At 37.7% G+C, this 17971-nt stretch overlaps 1 protein-coding gene across 3 annotated transcripts in view; it reads left to right on the plus strand.

Moving 5' to 3' along the window:
- HOMER2 (homer scaffold protein 2) overlaps positions 1–17971 on the plus strand; it is a 162923-nt gene that overhangs the window by 123476 nt on the left and 21476 nt on the right. For 2 of the 3 annotated variants that reach the window (XM_069098717.1, XM_069098719.1), the window contains exons 4-6: positions 6379–6471; positions 11697–11833; positions 13437–13593. In XM_069098717.1, coding sequence (XP_068954818.1) covers positions 6379–6471; positions 11697–11833; positions 13437–13593 — 387 coding nt within the window. The remainder of the gene's footprint in view (positions 1–6378; positions 6472–11696; positions 11834–13436; positions 13594–17971) is intronic. The other variant, XM_069098718.1, reaches the window with a different exon arrangement.

Below are 17971 nucleotides of genomic sequence, written 5' to 3' on the forward strand. Positions count from 1 at the left end.
AACACGTTGCGTTGGTAGCCAGACCTTCTACCCTTCCCTATCAAGAAAAGGGAAGTATATTTCATCATCTGTCCTCCAGAGCCTGAATTGGTCAGTGTATTTAATCTGATTGATTTGTTGGCTAGATTTTAGTTTAATTTTCTCCATTAGCCTGGACCATTAATTCACCAAAAGACATGGGAAGTAGTTACTGTGTGCCTTTGTTATGTGCTCAAGGAATAGTTTTTGGTATTTAGGCCATGAAGCAGCAGATAATTAGGTAGGAGACATGGGGATATTCTCAGAGTCACTGGAGTTAATTTAAGGATACAAACTTGACCTAACAGAGGGATTAATTGAAAGATTCAGAACCTAAGCAATTTATGGCCAGGATTTGGCACATCTCTGCCCAGAAACCCTGGTGTACCAGTGCTCACATGCCAGATAATTCTCTGTATATACTAGTCCTTTTTGAACATTCTTAAATAGGTTGATGTTTTGTATTATACCAAGTGGGTGGACAAATAAATCCACGTTTATCTCTGAGAATACACAATACAAACTGGTAATTTGAGAAAGTGTCTGTACAAAGCCGAAAGGGTTGTTCCCTTTCACCATTATTATACTTTTTTTTGTGGGGGGAGGGGAGAAAATAGAGAGGAGGGGACAATGTTTTTAATGGGAACCAACAGGAGCAAAGTATTTTCTTTCTTTTCATTGTGGGAGGCAAGATGTATAAATTGTCTCACCAATGAAAACTTGCTTTCTGTCTAGCTTTTTTTCCCCAGCCCAGTTATAGAGTTTGATCATCCGTTTCCTTTACAAGTCTGTGGGTGGCTAGGATTGCTGTGTGAATTTAGAAATACTTAAGGCACAGTTGTTCCCTTTGGGCCACTCTACGCTGTTAAAGGCTTGAGCTCCTTCATGCCAGCTAATTATTGCTTTCAGAGATTGTCAGTCTTAAACCTATGAAAATTTATCAGTGAATGGTAAATAGTTTATGGTGTGGTGGTTGAGGTTGGGGGGAAGGAAGTTTATGGTAAACATTTTGGACCACAGAGTTGCTGAACAGCTATTTCATAAATTATATGTGTTATAGTTTACAAAATGTTGCTTTCTTCATCTTCATAGAAGACAGAGAATGAAACAGAAATGCTTATCCTAAGTCACAACATACTTTAAGGATTATTTATTTACCTATTTATTTATTTTGATGTGACAGAAGGATTTTTTTTTTAAGCAGAATGAATTTTCTTCTGAGTGAGATAGATATGCCACACTTGGAGGCAGGGAGACTGACTTAATGAGGATGCTCTTTTTGTTCTGGAATTCTAGGAAGGATTTCAGCTTTAGTAACTTGCTCCTCTTTGGTTTTTTGGGCTGCTGCTTATATGACTTTTTAAATCTCATCAATTTTCAAAATATTTTTTCCATATAACTCTTATTTCTCCAAAGATGGAAGAATTTATCCCTAGAAATTGTTAATGTGGCAGGTATTTTCATATTATTCTTGTGTTCTTTAGTAGGCTAAGTCTGAGACTTTTAGACCCTATATATCTAGAAATAGGGTAAATACCTGGGGTGGACAGGGGAAGAGAGAAAAAAACCAAAATTCACAGTTATGATTGGTGTCCCTCTAAGTTCTGTTTCTTTGCTTTCAGACTTGCATGTTACAAATCAAATCAATATTTATTGAATAGTGGTTATGACCAAGGTTCTGGGCAGAGATGTATACTTGAAATATGATGACATAAACTGATATTGGCTTATAGCAAATAGATAAAAGTTATTATTTAGATTCCTAGTTGTGTCCACATGTTATATAATCGTGCATGTGCACATGCATGTATATATATGTATACACACACACACACACACACACACACACACCTCTGATTTTCCTTAGAGTTACTTATGGTAGTTACTGCAATGAAGGTGTCTTCATTATCGGTTCCTATGGGTTCAGTCATTATCTCTGTGTAGCTGTCTAGCAAATCAGTATATCCAACCTAAGTCTCTCTCCTGAAAGTGGTAATGAATTGTGAATTATTAATTCAGTAAGAAGTTAGTCAATGCCTTCTTTCTTCCAGGCACTTTGCTTGGCTCTATTGAAATAAAAAGAAATTAATAGTGCTTATCTTCAAGGACCTTAATCTATAGTAGGAAACAAGTGTGTGTGTGTGTGTGTGTATGTGTGTGTGTGTGTGAGAGAGAGAGAGAGAGAGTGTGTGTGTTGGAGAAGTAAATGCAAAGTAATTTCAGGAACAGGAAAAACTGGAGGGATTAAGAAAGACCTTAAAGAGAATGTAGCCTTAGAGTTGAGCTTTGAAGGAAGTTGGTGATTTTTGGAGAAAGAAATGAACATCTATCTTCCCTTCTTTCTCCAAGAATGAGTGCATTCCAGGAATGTTGGCTTAGGAAAAGACATGGACACAGGATATGGATTTTTTTGTTGTTTGATTAAAAAAAAAAAACAACCAGAACTATAATCACATAATTTAATGAACATAGTGAACATGAATGCAAATTGGTCAAGAAACCCTATATGGAACTATCTGCCTCCAAGCATCTCTTAAACCTTTTCCTGTTTGTCCTTCTTTATCATTGGGGTGGCAGGGGTGCTCTTAAAAACACATCTATGGAAAGGAATAAATAAAGGATGTCTCTGTGTCTAGTACTCCATCTCGGGAGCAGAGATTATAACAGATTAAAGTAGGAGAAAAGCACTAAAAGATATCCTTCTCTTCAGCTTACCAACCCAGTGGAAGTCAAGAGTGGCAGCATTCGAATTTGTGACACTATCTTTGAAATTTTTTTATTGAGATATTTTGTTTTTATATTGTCTGTCTTCATCTGTATCCCTCCCACTCTTTCCTTTCAGAGAGCTGTTCCACATGACAAAGAGTTAAAAAAAAGAAAAGAAAAAATCAGCAAAAGTACTCAATACATTAAAAAAAATTTACCACATGCAATATTCCACTGTTCGACACCTTTGGAATGCCCTGCTCCCTCCTCTGACGATATGAGGTCTTCTTTTATCTCTGCTTTGAGGCCATACTTGTGGAACAAAGATGTCTTCCCACCGAAAATGTGTTAGGATATGTTAACATGTTGGTTTTCCTCATAACCAGTGTTCTTGGCTCCTCTCCCACGTGGAGTATTGCATGAACTGCTCCTCTTATTTTTGCCTTTGCTTTCCACCCTTCCCCTGCCCTACCCCTGCTCAGGTTTTTTTTTTCATATTTCTGGAGCAGAATCCAGATTTTGGTGTACTTTGGGCACAGTCTGCCACACTTAAAGAACAATGATGATAAATTTCTGAGCAAACTTTCTCTCAAATTGCTTCCTCTTCTTCCAGAACATATTTATGATTCCTGTATCACTTTCACAATGGACCACAGATACTTTCTTGTTAATTTACCTGAACTCTTCTATCTCATTTGCACTAAGTTAGTTGATGGGGTGTAAAGAAGGAACATCACTTATGTTTTCAAATATTTGTGTTAGTGTCTTACTTGCTTTAAATCCTGCACACACTATAATTAGAAGATGATACTTGTGTAGATAGGACATGTAGATCATGTTTTTTCCAAGATCTTCCTAACATTTATTTCCTTGACATCTCCACTTGGATGACTTTATAGTCATCTCTAACTCAACATTTCCAATACAGAACACATTATTCCCATCCCCACAACCCATCCCTTCTTCTAACTTTTCAAGTTAAAAATACCTCCATTTTTCTAATCACTCGGGGTCTCGTTCTGGCACATCTTCATTCTCAGTTCTTCATTTTCCAGTATTTAGTCAGTTGCCAAATCTGGGCAATTCTCCCTCCTCAACATCTGTCACATCTGTTCTCTTCTTTCCATTCATACCACAGCCACCTAGTTTGTCATCAACTCTCTTGGACTAGTAACTTCCCAAATGGTCTCCTTGCACCCAATTTGTCAACATTAATTCATCCTCCACACAGCTGCCAAATTGCCAACTCAAGTCTGACCATGATACTTCGCTTGCTTAAAAGGCTTCAGTGGCTTTTTTGATGCCTTTATGATCAACTACAAACTCCATCATTTGGCATTTAGAGCCATTAGCAAACTAGCTTGAGGTTAGCTCCCTCATGTTCTTTAACTACTGGCCAACTTGCTGTTTCACTGTACAGGACATTGTATTTCCTGTCTCCATCTTATTTTTCACAATCTGACCTCTTCCTTCCTCACTTGAATGCTCTCCCTCCTCACTTCTGCCTTTTGTAACCTCTAGCATTCTCCAAGGCTCTGCTCAAGTACCATCTCCATGTCCCCAGTTGCTAGTTGTATTTTAACATCTTTCCCAATGGAGATGAGTTATCTTAAAAGCTAGGTGGTGCAGTGGCCCTTGAGTCAAGAGAACCTGAGTTCAAATCTAGTTTGAGACACCTAGTAGTTACATGACCTTGGGCAAGTCACTTTACTTTGTTTGCCTCAGTTTCCTTATCTTTAAAATGAACTGGAGAAGAAAATGGCAAACCACTCCAGTATCTTTGCCAAGAAAACCCCAACTGAGATCACAGAGAGTTGGATATGACTGAAAAGTGACTCAGCAGCAACAACAAATATCTTTAAAAACTACCCGGTTATTCATTAGCTTGGGTTTGCTAAACCCCTTTTTTTTTACCAGCAACATCTCAACTTCTAATTCCATGTCTCACTTTGAATCACCAAAGCCACCTTTCTCTAAACACACACAGCTTAGTGAACTATATTTGCTCATAAAAACTTGTGTCTTTTCAGTGAGCATTGAGCCAGAGAGAGGTACCCTCTGATCTTTCAGCTAGAAAAAGTTTGGGCTTCTTAAGGTCATTTCTATATACCTAGCTTTATTCTGCTGGTGTGGTAGAGCACTGGATTTGGAATCAGAGTTGTCATTTATGTTTGACTTTTCATGACCCCATTTGGGGTTTTCTTGGCAAAGATACTGGAATGGTTTACCATTTCCTTCTCCAGCTCATTTTCCAGATAAGCAAAGTGAAGCAGAGTTAAATGACTTGCCCAGGGTCACACAGCTAGTATGTATCTGAGGCTAGATTTGAACTCATGAAGATGAGTCTTCCTGACTCCAGGGCCTGGACTCTCTTCACTATGCCACCTAGCTACACCTTAGAATGAGAGTATCTGCTTTCAAATGCTGGCTTTTGTATAGTGATCACATGTCAATGAAAATACTCCTTTCCTTTTAGTGAAAAAACAGACAATCACAGTATAATGGGTGTAATAATTAGGTCTTTGGCTCTTTTTTGGCCTCTTGCTCAGAACCTGTTAACTTCATTTTCAGGCACACTTTTTTTTTTTAATGGTAGGTTTGGTATTCCTTTGGGTGCTTAAGGTTATAGAGAGGCTTACCTCTTGCTAACTGATGTATATTCTATTTTCCAGTCTTTTCCCCTTCCTTGTTGTCTCTAATCCATTTAGGTCAAGTACAAACCTTTTCCAGTAGATATGGAGCACTCCTAGTCCAAGGGAAATTTGGGAATGTTTCACCGTGAAAGTGCCCATAAAGACTTGGTCTTATCTACCTTATGAATATTTAGCAAAACATTTCTGAAGAGGAAAAATTGTACATCAGTGCTGAGAGTTGAGACTGTGGTTTCCATGCAAAGTAAATATTGATTCATCTGTTAGTCCTGATATTCTTTGTATGATTGAAGTTAAAGTAATAAAGCAGAATTATATTTATGTGATTAAAAGCAAGAAGTAACTTTTGCTAAGAAGCCTTAAAACAGGTGATATTGAAATGTAATTTGGCTTTCATCTGGCTTATTAATCACTCTATAGGTGACCTAGGCTCTTAGTGTGTTTTCTTTGTCTATCTTTTCAATACATAAAGTGAGTTTTCCACTATCCTAGAGATAAGGGTTCACTTCCAAATGTAATTTAACTAGTACCTAAAACACAGTATTTAATAATATGAAATGCTAAAAGGACTTTATTCCTATACTTCATCTTCATGTGTATGTTTGATTGTTCTTTGTTCCCTGGGGCACATTGAATTTTTCTGTGCTGTTAGCAAATTATTTTTGCCTTCATCTCAGTCAATACCATTTTTAATCATTGCATTTTAGTAATAACCTGTGAGTCTTTATTAACTTTCCAATCTTTCTCCTAGAAGTTAAGGAAATCTTAGCCTGAGTGACTCTGTTTTCTAGTATTCATTAGAAAAAGCATTTGCTAGATTCTTAAGAATCATTTTCCTTGACTTTCTAAAAGTTATCTAAAAAACTTTCTATTTCTTTTTTTTTTTTTTTGCACACTTACAGTATTTGCTGACTTGAGAAGGATGCATAATGGTGATGGTGATTCTGAACAGCAGTAACGTTTGGGGCCAGGAATGACTTCAGTAAACATTATTAATGTTCAGTTTGCAGAGAAATTCCAGGAAGTGAAGGAAGCTGCCAAATTAGCTAGAGACAAGTCTCAAGAGAAAATCGAGACCTCAAGCAATCATTCTCAAGTAAGTAATTTATCCATGAAATAAACCTGTATTTCATCAGTTGTTAGGTTTCATAAATGCTTTGGGCAAAAAAAAAATAAATATTGGCAATGGAGAATTTGGAAAGGTTGTTTGTACTTGTTGGCCTTCAGGATTCTCCTGGTATTCACCAATCTTTTTACAGAGAAGTGAATCCATATAGAATTTTGACAGAAAACTTTTTACTTCAGAGCAGTTGTACTGGGAGAATATTCTCTTGAATGTCCTTTTAGTTTAAGGTGAACAGTAAGTGTCAGGTTGAAAGATGGATTTTGCTTCTGTCCTAGTTTCCTTTTGGTCAGAGGAGATTTAGCTTTATCATAAAAGAGTGGCACATTGTTCCAACAACAACCTTTTTAAAGTGAATTGACTAAATGCAGCTCAATTTTATTTTAATATGAATTCAGGACATCTATATCTATTAAGTAGAGTTCCTCCATACCAGTAGAGTGGAGAACCTTGCCTCAGGAAAGCTATGCCATCCCAAGTTATACTCTTTTTTTTTTTTTTTGGCTTTTTGGAGGGGAAAGGCAGGGCAATTGGGGTTAAGTGACTTGCCCAAGGTCACATGGCTAATTTTGTGTTAAGTGTCTGAGGCAGGATTTAAACTCAGGTCCTCCTGACTCCAGAGCCGGTGCTCTATTCACTGCGCAACCTAGCTGTCCCCCAAGTTATACTTTGAGTAGATTCAGCAAAGTGCCATCCTTGTTTATGCTTTTAGTAGAAAAATTTGTTTCAGAGTTAACATATGATCAATCCCTTTTATTTAATAATAGTAATGACCATGTATTTGATCATATAGACATTTACACATATATACACATATACACATTTCTATAATCTACTATTTGAATGACTAAGACTCTCTCTGGTAATTTCAGTAAAATTATTCAACAGTAAAATGCAACTTAATTATATTTCCTTACAAAAAGTCATTTCTTCTTTGGTATAATCCTAATCCCCATATTCTTTATAATTTAGCTGTAGACATTAATTTCATTTTTAGAAGATGTGTTTTAGAACCAAGCATTTTATAATTAAAAATATTTTTATAATATTAGTTTTCTAGTTATGAAAGAAAACTGAAAGATGATGCTTTCTTGTTGCAGTAGTTATTTAGCAAAGCAAATTAAAACTGATAGTTGTAACACCATTAAATGGCTAATTAGGTCCAATAATCTAACTAATCATCAATTGCCGGGGCAGTATACCTTTGCTACCCTGACTAAGTCAACAACTATCTCTTCAAATAGTAGACATTAAAATTGTTAATCAAGCAAAAATAAAAAACACACTTACCTTAAGCATTTTGTATATACCAAAATGAATTGATATATTGATTTTAGCAAACATATTTTAAAGTTCCTAACAATGCTATGAAGCAAAACATAAGGGTTTTAACGAGGTCAGTATGAAAAAGTTTTAAAAGTTTCTCACTTAGATCCATGTTTCTGTATCTTTTGAAACAAATTTAGAATTTGCAAAGTGACAATAATGATCTCTTTGGTTACTAGAATTGCTGCTTATTCATTAAAATATTTATTGAACATTTTCTAGAGCATTGTGCTAGACATTGTAGGACAGTGGTTCTTAACCTGGGGTTTATGAATTTATTTTTAAAAGCATTTTTAATAACTGTATTTCAATAACTGGTTTCCTCTATAATCCTGTGTCTTTTACACAGGGAGTCCATAGGGATTTATAGATTCTACCAGACTGCCAAAGGTGTCTCTGGCACACACACAAAAAGAACCCATGTTATTGAGGAGTCAGAAAGAAATTTAATGTAGTGATGGGGTGAAGGGAAGGGATGGTACCAGTTTCTGCCTTCACAGGTTTATATTCTGACTAAGGATAGAAAATGTAAAATGTCAAGAAATTATTAAGTACCGTGATTAATGTTAGAGGCAGTTAGTGGTGTGGTTCCAAAGTGGGAAGAAATCTTTGTGGGCTAGAGCAGTTGAAGCAGACCGCATTGAGGGAATGAGATTTGAACCAGATTGTGAGGGATGGATATAGTTTGGTTAGATGATGAGGGAAGTTATTCTGGGAGTTGTGAACCTTAGCAAAGTCTTGTAGTTTTGAATGAACCCAGAATGTTGGGAAGAGGTTAATAGATGAGACAAATCTAGGAGAAAGTGAGGCTTCCACTGAAGGAAACTGCATTGGATTAGATAGGTAGATTGGCATCAGCCTATGGAGGATTTTAGATTCAAGGTTGAATAGTATGGACTTTATTCTACAGGCCATGGGAAGAATGACTGGATGAAAATGGTGTTTTAGGAAAATTAAGCTGGAGGTCTTCATTTTAGGATGTGTTGAAGAAGGAAGGTAGAAAATTAGGCTATTGCAGTAGTCAAGGCAACAAGAGAATGAAGGCTTAAGTTTCAACCACTGGTATCTTAAATCTAAGTAACATGTTAGAATTAACAAAATACCTTCACGTCCATTTCAGGCATACACCACCAAACATCATTAATTGGTTCTTTGAAAGGGTCACATTGCATAAAATGTTAGAGGGGGCAGTTCCATAGATACAATATTATTATAGTGTTAACAGTGGAATTTAGTTATATTAACAACCTTGCTGCAAAATAATGTCAATTAAGTCATTATTAGAGAAGATATTCTTGGATCTCATTTGGTTTTTCACAACAACCCTGTGGGATAGGTAGACAGATACTATTCTTCCCATTTTACATATCAAAAAACTGAGGCTTATAGAATTGACTTCTCCATGGTCTCACATCTAGTAAATGATGCAACTGAAGTTCAGATCGAGGGTCTTCTGACTGAGCTAGTGTTTTTATCATGCTTCCTCCTGACTACATCAGGGGCACTGGGAATAGAGAAGAAGATTTGAATGTAAAGAAATCCAATAGCCTGACAATGAAGAGAACTTGGTGGCCATGTGACAAAAGATCATTACCAAAACTATAGTTAGGAGTCAAAAGTGGAAGAAATGACTAAGGTGAATGGATGGGCCCTCTAGGAGATGGAACATAGATAAAGAGGGGATGTTTGAGTCTCAGTTATATGCTGATGGGGTGAGGAGAGGAAGAAGAGTCATCCAAAGCATTGGAGACTTAGGAGGAAACCCAAGATCTAATAAAATATGATAGAATTCAAGAAGACAGTAAAAAGAAGGGTGGTGAAAAGTAGCATTGCTACAGAGAGATCAATCAATCAACAAGAACTTATTAAGAGCTTACTGTTTGCCTGGTTCTGTGCTAAGCATTGGGGGTAACAAAGAAGTAAAACCGGTCCCTGCTCTCAAAGAGCTTATATATAAATGTTTATAAATTAGAATATACAAGATAGATACTGAGATCAGAAAGAATAAGGACTGAGGGGCAAGGGCAGAGGAGGAGAAACCATTGCATTTTTTTTTTTGCAGGAGTTGAGGCAGGATAATTGGGATTAAGTGAGTTGCCCAAGGTCACATGGCTAGTTTTTGTGTTAAGTGTCTGAGGCTGGATTTGAATGCAGGTCCTCCTGACTCCAGGGCCAGTGCTCTATTCACAGTGCCACCTAGCTGCCCTGAGACCATTATATTTTAAAAGAAAGAGGTTGGGGCGACTAGGTGGTACAGAGAATAGAGCACCGGCCCTGGAGTCAGCAGGACCTGAGTTCAAATCCGGCCACAGACACTTAACACAAAAACTAGCCATGTGACCTTGGGCAAGTCACTTAACTCCAATTGCCCTACCTTCCCCCATCCAAAAAAAGCACCAAAAAATTTATTTAAAAAGAAAAAAGGAAAGAGGTTATTAATGACATTTATCCAGAGGGTGAATTTGGTGGAGTGGCACACTCCATTTAGGTAGCTTTCTTTAAGCTTTCCAAACCTATGAAACTGGGCCCCTGCTGTATACAAATGTTTCCCAATATTGCTTAAAGAGATCATTGCTAATAATTGAACATTATAGTCTCCATTCCATGATAACATCTTTGACTTTTATGTTTTCTAAATTTTAAGTGTTAAAATTCAATTGTCACTTGCAAATCTAAAAATACGAATATTATTGAAACATTTTCATTTTTTCTCCACCTTGACTGGCGATGTCACAGACAACATACAGAAGGTCTTCTTTTTCTCTTCTGTTGGTTAGAGTTCAAATATGTAGTAATATTTGAGTTCTTATAATTCCTAGAGAAATAGTCACAGTTGAGGATTGACATCTATGCACCAAAACTTAATCTGTTTTCTTCTCTTTCTGTTGATATTGCATGGATATAAGTGGAAGGCACAAACTGTATGTCAGTTATCCCTGGCTCTTGTTATGTTGCTGACCCATCTTTTATTTATTTAATTTTTTTGTTGTCTCTGGGGTTATTCTTTATATTTCTTCTACCGTGTTTCCCCGATAATAAGACACTGTCTTATTAATTTTTTTGGACAGAAAAAACACCAGAGGGCTTATTTTCAGGGGAGGGCTTATTTTAATGAACATTGACAGCAATTTTAATAAACAGGTAAATGTGAACAAAAAAATGTACCTTTATTCAATAAGCAAATCACTGGGGAAGAACAGGATGACGCGCTCACTGCTGCAGCTCTGATTGGATACAGCTCGGAGCGTGGCATGCATTTCACCCGGGGTGGGGGGGGGTGACGGTGCATACAGCGGGTACCGTAATATAGTGTGTAGTGCAGGGGATCACCTTCACTACAGTAGCAATCTCAATAGGGCTTATTTTCGGGGGAGGGCTTATTTTAGAGGAATCTTACACAGTAAGGGGAAGGGCTTATTTTCGGGATAGGTCTTATTATCGGGGAAACACGGTATGTACTTTTTTATTAGTAACAATTATTAATCGAATTATATAATTTATATCATGTCATTTATAATAACAGTGCTTCGAATTTGTTGCTTCTCAGGGGGTGGGGGAGTTTGGAAATTAGAGTAAGTTTGTTAGAATGGTGTATAAAGTGTTAGGAAATAGTAGTTAGTAAAGGACTGAGGGATCCTCCTATGAGTTAACAATCTGTGCTTTAGTGCATAAACGTTGAAATCTCTTATGACTCTTGAAAGGGTGGTTGTCACCCGTGTTCGCAAGAAGCAAAATGTTCCACTCTTTCTTTATCTATATACATGTGCACCTGTGTACACGTTTTCCATATGTTTTCCATATTTCTCATTTGCACATGTGGGAAGAAGAGTGAATTAGTTTAGTTTAGGCTACTTCTATGACCCCTGTTATAGGAATCAGGATGTGAAACCTCATCTTCTACTCAGGCATCAAGTGTGAATGGAACAGATGATGAAAAGGCATCTCATGGCCCTGCTGAAGCACATCTGAAATCGGAGAATGAGAAGCTGAAGCTGGCCCTTACACAGAGGTAATGAGGATTTCACATCTCAATAATTTCTCCCAGCTGTTTAATTTCTCGTTGGTGGCATTTCCATTGTCTTCACTGGGTATGAGGATGTTTCAGTGAGTTGACCATTAAAGAAAGACCCCTGAATACGACACCTAGAGGTAGCTTTTATGTGAACTGGAGGAGGATGCTACATAGAAAACCATGGCATTTTTCTTGCTCCCACACTGGCTCTCTGCCCACACACAGTCAGGAATTCTAACTGAAGCTAACACATTTACTTTGAGAGGAGGAAGCTAAGGACTCTGCATTCTCTTTTTAGGGAAAGAAGTTAAATATAAGCACTCTTCCTCTGAAGGAGGCAATGAAGAAATGTTTCTATCTTGTCCCTATAACTTAACTAGATTAAGCTAACTCAACTCCAGGAGTCTGACCCAATATGGAATGTCTTGTAATTTTCTAATTTTTCAGACAGGCCTATCTTATTTTGGATTCTGGACTGACTTGATTTGCATTGTACAGCAGTCCTTATTAGGCATAAAGAAATTCTCAGGATTTTTTTCTTGTCATTTTGTACTACTGAAATAAAAAGATTCCATACCTGAAATTAATCTTGTTCCAGCACTATAGATTAATGAGCAAGTGAATGAATGATAAAAATGAACTTTAAGACATTTCTTCAAAACAGCTTGACTTCTTTGATATCAGTCTTAAAATTTCCAACTTAAATGAGTTTTGATCATTCTTTTTTTTATCATTTATTTATTTTTGCCTTTTGGAGGGCAATTGGGCTTAAGTAACTTGCCCAAGGTTACACAGCTAGTTTTTTTGTGTGGGTGTTAAGTGTCTGAGGCTGGAACCGAACTCAGATCCTCCTGACTCTGGGGCCAGCGCTTTACTCACTGCACCACCTAGCCACCCCCAGAGTTTTGATCATTCTTAATGTGTGGTCTTTGAAGTTTAAAGTGCATGGCTTTATGCCAAGTTCATCGAGCCTTGAGGTAAATTTGAAAGAAAGGCTACAAAATTATGTGAATAAGTTTGAGTAAATTGATATTAACACATAGAAGACAAATTGAGGTCAGTAGCTAGTGCTACCAGTGAGTAACTGTCAGGTTGGTGAACTAACTTTCTAGAAATCTTACAGTTAAGTTTTACTGTGAAACTCCTCCCAGCCATGATTGGAGATTACCTGAAGTGTCAAGGACTTAAAGGTTTAAAATAAAGAAAATAGCCTGAGGGTTGTAAAGGAGTGATGACTACTAGTATGAAACTCACTTTCTTTTAACCCTAGTGAACACATTGATGTAGTAAATATATTTTCATCTCTATGACAAGACTTTGGACTTTCATTACTTATTTTTGCTACGGGAATTGTTAGATTGGTATTTGATATAAACCAGTGCATAATGAATCTTTAACAGAACTTGTACTATTGTAGATATATTGGAGATAATATGATTGTCTCCATAGAAAAATAGCCTTTATATTAAGTAGGGAGGAGAGAATATGGGTTCTAAAATACAGAGATGTTGATTGTATGGATATTATAGGGCCAGAACTTCTCATGGAAGGCTGAGCTCTATGGTATTGAATCTAACCTTCATTCCTATCTTTGCAACAGTGCCTCCAATGTGAAGAAATGGGAGATCGAACTGCAAACTCTGAGAGAAAGCAATGCAAGATTGACAGCAGCACTTCAAGAATCTGCTGCCAGCGTGGATCAGTGGAAAAAGCAATTTTCTATTTGCAGAGATGAGAATGATCGACTCAGGAATAAGGTAAGTCAAGCTGCCTAGGCTGCTTAGAATTGGGTGGGAATTTATATAGTTGAATAGGATGCTTGGCTTGCTATATGCTGGGTGCAGGCTATCTAGATGAAAGATAGCAGCCAATGAAAGAATTAAAAGGCTATAGACCGAGGGGGCCTTTTTCCCCCCTTCACTCTGGATAGAGGGAAGGTGTTTTTGTCCCCTTTGCCCACCTCCTTCTCCTGGGCTATTTCTCCTTCCTTCTTTTTCTTTACCTTATAAGCCTTAATATGGAATTGAAGGGTGTTTTTTTTAAACTGCATATATTAAATTACTTAATATTCTCAGTTTAGAAAGAAAATTAGTTGAATGTGTAATCTATGATCTAAACCCTCATAGCGAGGTTTGAATTCTAGGGATTTTTATTGATAAACAGTATCTGCTTACTTTGTCCTCCATTCATTTGGAAAAGTAAGAATTTTAGAAATTATATCAGGTCTAAACATTATCATAATGCTAACAAACCCAAGGTGTGAATAGCTCTGAAATAGTAAAGCATTAATCAGGACTAAAATGAATAGTAAAGGAAGAGAAAAGCACTAGCAGCCACTGGACCATTTCTCTCCTTTGCTTCCACATCCTTTCCTCCAAAAGAAGTTTGGACTTCAAGTTCTGATCCAAACTCAGGACTCTCATAGGAAATACATAGGCAAGCCTCAACAGCCTGTGTGTCTGAATGTGTCTAGGTTTGCTTTTCCTCAAACACGCCACACAAACTCTAGTCATATCTGAAGTATATCAGCTGTTGTACAGCCTGGATGTGCCATGGGAATTCAGATACTCCAGGACTATCAGGATCCCACATCTCACTATTTCCCTATATGATCATGAACCTAACAGGACCCTTTAATCTTTCCTTTCAAGGAAATAGGACCTCTTGGAAAATGGGGTTCTTATTCTTCCATTGAACATTTCCTATTTTGGGCAGTCATCCATTAATTGGCCTTTCCTGTTTCCACCACAGCAATGCCAAATATACCTTTCTTCCCCCAATATCAATCAATTGTACATTTATTAAGCACCTATTACTCCTAGCTTCTCCTGGACGTAAAGGCCTATCTTTTTAATACCAGTACGTTATTAATGTTCCCATATGGCAACAAGACATGGAACACAACAGTCTCTGACAAATTGAAAATGAGTATCACACAAAAGGCAATGGAGAGATGCATGTTTGATGTGAGTAGACAACATATCAATAACAAACTTAGAAGAAGAACAGGAATAAAAGATGTCATCAGGGAAAAGGATAATAGGAAGAAAAGATGGACTGGTCATGTGGTCAGGGATGACTGGAAATCCCGAAGGCTCCATTGGTATCTTTGGGAAGTTAGGAGAAGTTGAGGTTGATTTTTCAACACATTGAGTGTGCCCTGGGCAGAAATGGTTTAGTTGTGATCTGTCGCTGGAAGGAATGCCCAAATTGATGAGATCCTGGGCCTCTCTGAGTATCTGAGAGTCCTCTGGATTACCAATGATTCCATCTTCTTGAGACAAGCACTGCCTCCTTGCTGAGATAGTGACTCGCATCCTTGATAAAGAATCTGCTGCAGGGAGGACGCTTGTCATTTGACCACTTTAGACAAGCAACTTCTATCCAATCTAGTGGTGATTTGGTGTTAATAGCCCTTTTCTTGCGTGTCTCAGATCCCTTTCATCCACTTTCCTACCCCTTGCCCTCTCATGGGCCTCCCTAGGGTTTCTTTCTTGTAGTTTTCATCATGCTCTTCTAGTATTTTTTCTAGATTTAACGAGTGTCCTGATAAATCACCACCTCCAGGCAGTTTATGTCACCATTACTTTTTCTTTGAATCTCTGAAAAGTGGTGATAGCCTTAGAAACCTTGAGACCTGCACTTAAATGGTCATGATCCTACGAAATCTATAAAAACTATGTAATAGTACTAATGTCCAGCATAATTTGTCGCTTTAAAGTTTACAAAGCATTTTACAAATATTGTTTCCTTTTTTTCCTCAATGACCCTGTCAGGCAGTTATTATTCCCATTTTATAGATAAGGAAACTGAGGCAGAATACCTAGAGTCATATAGATAGAATGTATCTGAGGCTAGATTTGAATTCCGGTCCTGTTGACTCTAGGTCCACCACTTTATTTACTGTACCACCTATCTGCCCTAAAATATTTTTATTTTTTTATATTATATTTTCCTTATATTCCTCTACCATGGGTATCTGACAATAACACTGTGAACCATTGGCTGACTAGGAGACGGTCAAGGAGGCTTGGGTTCATTGCATGTTCAACTGATCTACTTTAGTTCTTTTATTTCAAGTTTGAGGGTCAAGTATAGACCTTAATCTTCCTCTCATTCTTCCATACTGGCATTGTGAGTAAGACATATGGGCTTTGGGGCTTTGTGATAGTGATTCAGAGCCCTTACCTGCACTGGTTCTGGGGCATATTTCATATCCCACTCCTGCATGGAGAACACACTGGCTCTCAATGTGGAGTTTTTGTTTTAGTAATCCTTCTCTTCATTGGGCATTGGAACATGTTCAGAGATGAGCTTTGCTACAGTCATCTCCGGGCTGAAGGCTTTTGTGCTTCCATGCTCCCCTCTGCTCACACTGCCCTCTTCCTTCCTATAAATTTCTGTGTAGGAGTCGTGGATTGTCAGCATCCTTAGGTAATAAGCTCCAGGTCACTGCCTGTAGTACACAGCCAATTCTTTGAATAGATTAGTTTTGGTCTCAGTCAGTGATAAAAGGTTAGAGGTTTTCTGTGTTTAGACATACCAGGGCTACAGTGTCCATCTTTTCACTGGCACCTGCATCTTCCCTAAGAAACTCCAAAATCTCTGCAACATAACCCCTAAGTAGATATTTAACTCAGTCCATGGAGGCCAAATTCCCGCATTGGTTATAGGGTGCACATGTTGCAAGTATACCTCATGAAATGAACTAGAAGATAATTGTCACTTGGGATCTACTTGGGATCCACTACATTGTGTATCTTTAACCTTCACTCACAGATGCTCTGTGTCCCATGAGTCCAAGTGGAAAAGACCCAGAAAGGTTGATGGGCAAACAGTAGTTCAATTCTTTGGGTCTAAGCTGACCTTGTCCTTGATCTCAACCCTGTGTCTTGGTGTCATTTCAATAGACTTGGGATTTTGGATTCTTCTTTCAGGGATATCCAGCATGTACATGCTGATCTTGTCCACAGTTAAAGCAAAACATTGCTCAGCCTCTTTGTCCTTGCTTTTGGGAGAAGGGGCAGTTCTTGAAAAGAATGACCATAACCTTTAAACCTAAATCTGCTTTTCCCTTTGGGAGAAGTTACTGGGAGCCAGCAGGTCTGGTTTAAGCTTCGGTTTAGTGACCCACTCCTGAGGAACTCTGACTGTGTTAGGAGGATTTCTGTACATATTTTCAGCTTCCATAAGTTTTCCCTTTACCTCCCAGATCTCCCAAAGGATTCATTCTCAGTAGCTAAGGGAGGGTATTCCTACTACTCACAGTGACCACAGGTGCACTAATACCATGTCATCCTATACAGTCCCTCTTATCACTTGAGTCAGTCTAATAGGATCCATGTCATGACCACAGCTCCCATGCTCCCAATGACAGACATCTGGAGCTACTCAAATCTTAGGCTCAAGGCCACCAAATTGACTCTCCAAAATCCATAAACATTTGAGTATTGTGACCTTGGAGTATTCTTACATATTTAGCTTACATGTGATATATCAAGAGAAGGTTCCTTCAGGCTCTGTAGGTGTTTTGTTTTTTGGTTGTTTTTAGTTGTGTCTTTGTAACCCCATTTGGGGTGGTTTGCCATTTCCTTCTCCAGCTCATTTTACAGATGAGGAAACTGAGGCAAATGGGATTAAGTGACCTGCCCAGGGTCATTCAGCTAGTAAAAATCTGAGACCAGATTTTAACTCTGAGTCTTCCTGATTCCAGGCTTGACATTCTGTCCACTGTGCCACTTAGCTGCTTATTTTTCTCAATCCTCTATCACTTTTGTGTCATGTCTGTGGCATGTTCTAGTTAGAGTAAAATTTTCATCTTGAGGTAATTAGTCACATCACCCTGAAAATATGTCCATATTACTTGTCTTATCATTATTATTATGTTATATAAATATATAATTATTATCATGTATAATAATTATATATAACATACAATGTTAAATGTCCATAATACTTCTTTCTTTCCAAATTGTTCTATTTGAATGATCCATGACCCATAGTCTGAGCTTGTGTTGCCAACATACCCCCTGTCCCCAAGGAGATGTCTGTTCTCTAATAGTTCCTTCACATGTTCTATGAGCCATCTTTTCTACAGTGGTCTTTAGTTTCTTTATAAAATCTTAGCCAGAAATA

This window comes from Petaurus breviceps, unplaced genomic scaffold, assembly GCF_028583685.1.
Source record: "Petaurus breviceps papuanus isolate PSGF00001 unplaced genomic scaffold, PetGlider_PUasm1.0 37, whole genome shotgun sequence".
NCBI classification, from domain to species: Eukaryota; Metazoa; Chordata; class Mammalia; order Diprotodontia; family Petauridae; genus Petaurus; species Petaurus breviceps.